This window comes from Mus caroli, unplaced genomic scaffold (genome assembly GCF_978045245.1).
Source record: "Mus caroli unplaced genomic scaffold, Mus_caroli_1 scaffold_6, whole genome shotgun sequence".
NCBI classification, from domain to species: Eukaryota; Metazoa; Chordata; class Mammalia; order Rodentia; family Muridae; genus Mus; species Mus caroli.
Window position 1 is genome coordinate 15623218 of NW_028227261.1, and position 6783 is coordinate 15630000.

The window sequence follows — 6783 nt, forward strand, 5'->3', positions numbered from 1 at the left end:
ACGCCCGGCTAGGGTTAACTTTTAAAAATTTGAGAGTCTCAGGGCCATGTCTGGGGAAAGCATAAGACCCTACCCAGGGTCAAACACACTCAGGATTTAACTATACATGAATGGAATATTGACTCGAGGCCAGCAGCCTTGATAGTAAACGTTGACTGTGATGGAATTCTTACATCTCTGCTGGTGAGAGGCTTCAGACCCTTGGGTGAGATTTCCCCCATCCCCTTCGTGCCCCCAGAATTTCTGTCTTTCTATTGTGCCTTGGGTCCATGAAAGACACATTATTCTGAATCAACAAAATTATTATTGGGAAAAAAACAAGATATTCCATATAAGAAACTTTTTTTTTTTTGAGACAGAGTCTCACCGCATAACCTCGGCTGACCCAGAACTCACTATGTATACCAGGCTAGCCTTGAATTTACAGAGATCCACCTGCCTCTGTCTCCCTAGGAGAGGCCTGTGCCACCATACTTAGTCATCAGGGATCATTTTAAAGATCAAAAGTTTCTTCCTTAATATCTTTATCTTAAAGCTAGACAGTGGTGGATGTTGGGAAAACAGAGAGTGCCCTTGGTGGGGTGGGGAGGGGTATCTGAGACCTTCGCCTGCTGTAAAGTAGTACTATGAAGAGGCTTGCCATTCATCCATAAACAGGGGGGAGATGCGGCTAGGTTTTGTCTAAGAACAGCCTCAAATTGTAAGGGGACAGAGATATCTAGAGGGCCCGGATGTACTGGGAACTGCACATCTCTCTGACACGGAGATCCTGGAATGTCAGGTGTCCTCTGGGCTGCAGAGAATGGGACAAAGCACACTTTTGCTGGGAATGCAACGGTCCCATTTCCAGCCACCAAGGCATCCATACAAGGTTTGGGGTCTAGGACGCCATGGCACTGTCAGCCTGGTTCCAGATTTCTCGCAAATTGTTGCTGGGTCCCCTCCCTCGAATTCCTGGAGTCCTGGAGGAGACAGAGTCAGCGTGCCCCGGAAAGGAACAGAGGCAGTGAAGTCTCCTCAGGTTTGCCCATTCATGGGTCCCTCGTAATACTTTGGAAGCGCCTCCTCTCATCGGGGCCCCATGGCCTTGGCCTTCTGCCCTCCAAGATGCCACAGGCCGGTTCTCTTTCCCTGGTGGCCAGCAGTCTTTCATGAATGTTTGCAGGATGTATGCCAAAGTGATCTAGTTTCCTATGCCATAAGACATCTCCTAGAGACTTGCTGGTTGCCTAGGCTGGGCTACCATACTGCTGAACGTGAAGTAGGAAGGATGAACCATGAGGTTCCACCCCAGGATAGACCAGACATGAGCAGAAAGCCTGGGATGTGGCAGGTGACACAAGTGTGTGTGTGGATGTTAATCATGCATCCCTGAAGGGGCAATGCCAACTCCAATGGGGCAGACATGAATTCTTTATGTATCTCTCTCTCTCTCTCTCTCTCTCTCTCTCTTTCACACACACACACACACACACTTGAGTTTAATATACATGCATGCATGTATGTGTACCACACACACACACACACACACACACACACACACACACATGCATACATGTATTTGCACAGGTTAGGCATCCCTGATCTAAAATGCAAACTCCCTTATCACAGCCATGTATATATATATATATATATATATATATATATATATATATATATACTCACATGTACACATGCATAATACATATATGTGTACATGAATATCATACATAACATTTTCATGTATGTGAGAAGGGTGAGGAAAGACATCCACCATGTTAGCCAGGGATGACAAGATGGATTGACAAGAAAGCTAGACCAAAACACTCATAAAAACTTGCCTTCCTGGCTTAGCCTTGGAACTATTCATCGTTAAGCAAATACAGTGCAAATAATTGCTTTGGTCAAAGTACTTTGAAAGCAAAAGTCAGCAGGCAGAGCTCCAGAGCCTCTTTCAAGGGGTCCCTCCCAGTCTGTGGCAATGGAGGTCTGTGGGGAGACAGCTAAGGCACCGGTGGCTGCTTGGAAATGGGCTGGGCCTTGCGGTTTGCCGGAAAAAGGCAGCCTGGTGTATAATTTCCACCTGGGCTGCACTGTTGTAGACTGGCTTCTGTCCCTTAGGGTGTGTTCTGTGATCCCAAAGATGTCAAACTGAACCTGGGTGATGTCCGTCTGGAGGCCATCTCAGATTAGCTCTGCCAGGGCGCCTCCCTTCCTGTTCCTGTTAGTGTGTCCAAAGTCTATCTCTTCTTCCCTGGTCCATGGCCACAGCTGCCTTCCCTTGTCAAGCCAAACAGGTAACCAAAAGTCCCTTCTTCCCACATAAATGGCAGACATGGGGGTGGCACCGCCTGGACCTGGGGCTCCATTTTTAGTGAGCAGAGCTTTCTGAGTCTGGTGCCATAACAGGTTGAGGCGGGGACATTTGGGAACCATCTGCAGGTGGCAGTTTTACTGAAAAACCCAGAGAAAGAAGCAGGAAGGAGACAGCTCTCAGAAGGCAGACAGTCTTGGTTGCTGCCTGGTTTCTTCCTTCCCGGCTGTCAGGTCAATGGTGGCTGAGTGGCCTGCTACACTGATCTCAGGCTCTCGTCCCCCGATCAGATTCTGAATGCAGGCTCTCAGAACACAAAGGCCAGGGGTGGCAGATAGCACACGTCTACAATCCCAGCATTTGGGATGTATAGGCAGGATGATCGGGAATTCAAGGCTAGCCTGGGCTATCTCGCTATGTCAAGGCTAGTCTGGGCTATCTCACTATGTCAAGGCTAGCCTGGGCTATCTCACTATGTCAAGGCTAGCCTGGGCTATCTCACTATGTCAAGGCAAGCCTGGACTACATACCCTGTCTTTAAAAAAAAAAAAAAACCAAGAAGCTAGAGAGTTGGCTCGGTGGATCAGAACATTTGTTGTTCTTGCAGAGGACCTGGGTTCAATTCCCAACACCCATATAGTGGCTCCCAGTTGTCTGTGATCCAGGACATCCCACACCCTCCTCCAACTGTATCTGGCATCAGGCATGCATGCGGTGCACATGCTTGTACAAAAGCAAAATACAAGATCAAGTAATAAAATTACTTAAAACAAAATAAACACGTAAGGCTCCCATCTGCCCCTATTTCAAAGCTGTCCTAAATCGAACAGAGCTCATGAGGTGGATTTTCTTTTTTTTTTTTTTTAAAGATGTATTTATTTATTTACTATATGTAAGTACACTGTAGCTGTCTTCAGACATTCCAGAAGAGGGAGTCAGATCTCGTTACGGATGGTTGTGAGCCACCATGTGGTTGCTGGGATTTGAACTCCGGACCTTCGGAAGAACAGTCGGGTGCTCTTACCCACTGAGCCATCTCATCAGCCCCCGAGGTGGATTTTCTATTTCCAGAGACTTGTGAGGTAGCCCCGCTTGTTCCAGCAGGTGGTACCAAGCCTCAGGTCCTGAGTTTAGTCCCCAGTACTCACAAGGTAGAAATAACACTCCTGCAAGTTATCCCCTGACTAAAATGCATATCATGCCGTGTACACACATGCGCAGACACACCCAAATAAATACATAAATAAAATGTAATGTTAAAAAAACCTTCCCAGAATGACTCCACCCGTCTCTAAAAAAGACAGACCCCCACAGCCTGGTCTCCATGTGACAGATGGAGAAAATGGGGTGTGGGGGGATGTATAGTGGCAGCTGAAACGCACATTATTAACAAGCCACCCCCCCTGACTTGGGTGTACGTGTATCCTGATGGTTTGAATCACGAACGTATAGGAGACAGTAGGAAGCATGCACCCTGTTAGACAGGAGCTCAAAGGGCTGACGTATCTGTGGAACAGAGAGGGGCGTGTGCAAGCAAGAGGGCTTCTGGAGAGGCGATTACCTACTCGCAAAGGGGAGAGATACAGATACACAGAGAGATGGCCTCCTGAATAAACCAAGGGAGAGGACTGGGTGCTGTTGACACTCAATGCACGCATGCATGCACGCACACACTCACCGGAGCATAAATACACGGGAGAATGTCATACATGCACACTGTCCACTACCACATCTCTGCAGACCTCCTCTTCCCAGTCATGTGACAAAAAGCAAGTGAAAAACCTCAGATCCCATAATCCCCAAATCCTGGGAATGGTCATTGTCCAAGAAGCCCAGCTGTGACCTAGAGCAGCATCGGTCCTGTGGTCACTACGGTGTCCCCTGCTATCTAAGGGAGAAGGAGTCAGAAAGGATTGAGCGTCTCCTGGAGAGTCTGCCAAGCCATCAGAGCCATGGGACACCTCCTCCAGACCTGTGACAGTTCAGAGGGAGAAACGTCACCCCCAGGAGTAGAAGACTCCGCTCCAGGGAGCAGCTCCTAGCACACAGATCCCAGTTTCAAATGTCCGATGTAGACAGGGGAGAGAGGGAACGCAGTCCCAATTACTGGGAAGGGTGCATCGAAGCATGAGGCTCATCCCTGAGAAACACGGTAATGACTGGGGATTGTACCGCTTTGCTCATGTTGACATGTGTTTGCCTTCTACACTTTAGTTCACAAGCAAAAGCTGCACAGGGGTCTGGAATCGACTATCACTGCTGGAGAGCTCCTACCGTTCTGGCAGAGGCCTGAGTTCGATTCCCAGCATCCACGTCAGGCCTCTCACAGCTGCCTGTGACGCCCAGGAAAACCTGACACCTCTGGCCTCCCCAGGCACCGGCACATGCCTGTAACTCATACACAGACAGACACGCACATACACATAACTAAAAATAAAGTAAATCTTTTTTTTTTTAATTGCATAGGCCATTTGAGGCTCTGACTGCACTGACAAATTTTGTGTGTTTGTTCTTCTTTGTTCATTGAAGGCTGGAGCCAAGAAAGCCACCCTGAAGACAGGCCAAGAGAGAGAGACAAAGAAGGAGGCATACAAGTCGACCCAGAGCCTTTCATTTGTTAAACCCGGAGGAAAGAACTAGAAAACACACTGTCCCAGGGCTTCACGCGATCCTGAGTCGGTATGACTCTCCAGTAACAAATACTGAGGGACCTTTGTGACGTGTTGAAGATGGATGCTTGGATGCCTTGCATTCTAGATTAATATTTTCCACAGAACTTACTTTGGAGTGTATAAGGAGGAGACTTTTAAAAATTATCCATAAATGTATATACATGCACGTATATGAAGAATATGTCTATAACCCAGACTCCTTCGGCTTGTGGATGCAGTTGTTCACATGTGGGTTATGATGCGCCCAAGTTCTGGCTCCTCTAAGGAGCTCCAGAGAGACCCAGCTGGAGCCATGGGGCAACAGGGATGCTTCAAGCCCTTGGCCACAGTATGATGAATTTATATCAGAGTTTATCATAATAAATTTAGAATGCCAATCAATTCTGTCACTTCTGTAATCCTGACCGACATTTCTGTGACCCTTTGTAGTTCTCAAAACATTTATCAACCTTTTCCCCAAGCCCTGAATTGCTCCATTTCACAGATCAGGATGCTGAAGTCCAGAGAGGTTGGCTGGCCTACCTACAGTCACTGGCTAGTAAACTAGGCTTGGAAGGCTGCTTTCATTTTGTTGGGTTGTTTGATTGTTTTTTGCTTTATTTCGTTTGGTTTTTCAAGACATGGTTTCTCTGTGTAGCCTGACTGTCCTGCAACTCCCTCTCTAGACCAGGCTGTCCCCCAAATCACAGAGATCTGCCTGCCTCTGCCTTTTAAGAGCTGGGACTAAAAGTGTGTGCCATGATGCCCGGCTGGAAGCCTGGTTTCTAATTCTGTCACATTGTCCATTCTACTGGACCAAAATGACCCTAACCTTCCCAGCCTCTGGTTACAGGAGAGATCAAGGACCCAGTCACCGAAGCACGCACGCTCCATTCCCATGATGTTTACAGAGACCTCAGTCCTCCTCTCGCGCCCTGCCTTCTCTCCACCTACCTACCTCCTAATACTGACAATCTTACCTGGCCAGGCAGCCAGCCATACTGAGGTGAAAGGCACAAAGCAAATTGGTTTATTGTTATTATTATTATTAAATCTGCAATAAAATATTTTCATATTCTATTCTAATTTAATTTCTGTTGCTGTGATAAAAAAAAAATATCCAGATGAAGAGCAACCTGGAGCACAAAAAGGGTTTATTTCCATTTATTTTACCAGTGTGATGCTTACAGCCCATCATAAGTCAGGGCAGGAACTTCAAATAACTAGTCACATCACACCCACAGAGAGAAATGAGCATGTGCGTGCTCACTCGCTTGTGCTCAGCTTGACTTCTGCATTCGCCTACAGCTCAGGTACCCAGGCCTAGGGGATGGAGCCGCCTACAGTGGGCTGAGTCTTTCCACATCAGTTAACACCAGTTAAGACAAAGCCCCACAGCTATGCCTGTAGACTGAATCTATGTAGATGATCTATCCCTCTTTGGGGCTCTCTTCCCAGGTGTTTCCAGGTTGTTTCAAATTGATAATAAGCCGACTGTCGTGTATTATAAAACCAAATGTATTCTTTATGCTTGTTCAAAATGTGGGGGAATTTAGGAGAAAAACGGTTTATGTGTTATGGCATGAGAGGCATATCCAAAGTCGGTGAGTAAGGTGCTCTTCACTTGACCTTACAAAGGCCAGTGAGGCACTGGAGAGAGGGTTCTGTGGTTAAAAGCCCTGGCTCCTTTCTAGAGAATCAGGGTTTAGTTATCAGCAAATGCAGCTCATAGCTGTCTGTAACTCCAGGTCTAGGGCATCTGACGCCCTCTCCACAGGAAATTGCACACAGAGAATAACAAAAAAGAAAAAAGAAAAAGAGAAAGAGGAGAGGGGAGGG

At 47.1% G+C, this 6783-nt stretch overlaps 1 protein-coding gene across 8 annotated transcripts in view; it reads left to right on the forward strand.

The window, feature by feature from the left end:
* Nucleotides 1-6009, forward strand: part of Fhad1 (forkhead associated phosphopeptide binding domain 1) — a 119949-nt gene extending 113940 nt beyond the window's left edge. For all 8 annotated transcript variants that reach the window (XM_085838719.1, XM_085838721.1, XM_085838724.1 and 5 more), the window contains one exon: nt 4823-6009. In XM_085838719.1, the coding sequence (XP_085694845.1) occupies nt 4823-4933 (111 nt within the window). In that variant the 3' untranslated portion in view covers nt 4934-6009. The remainder of the gene's footprint in view (nt 1-4822) is intronic.
* Nucleotides 6010-6783: the final 774 nt, after the last annotated feature.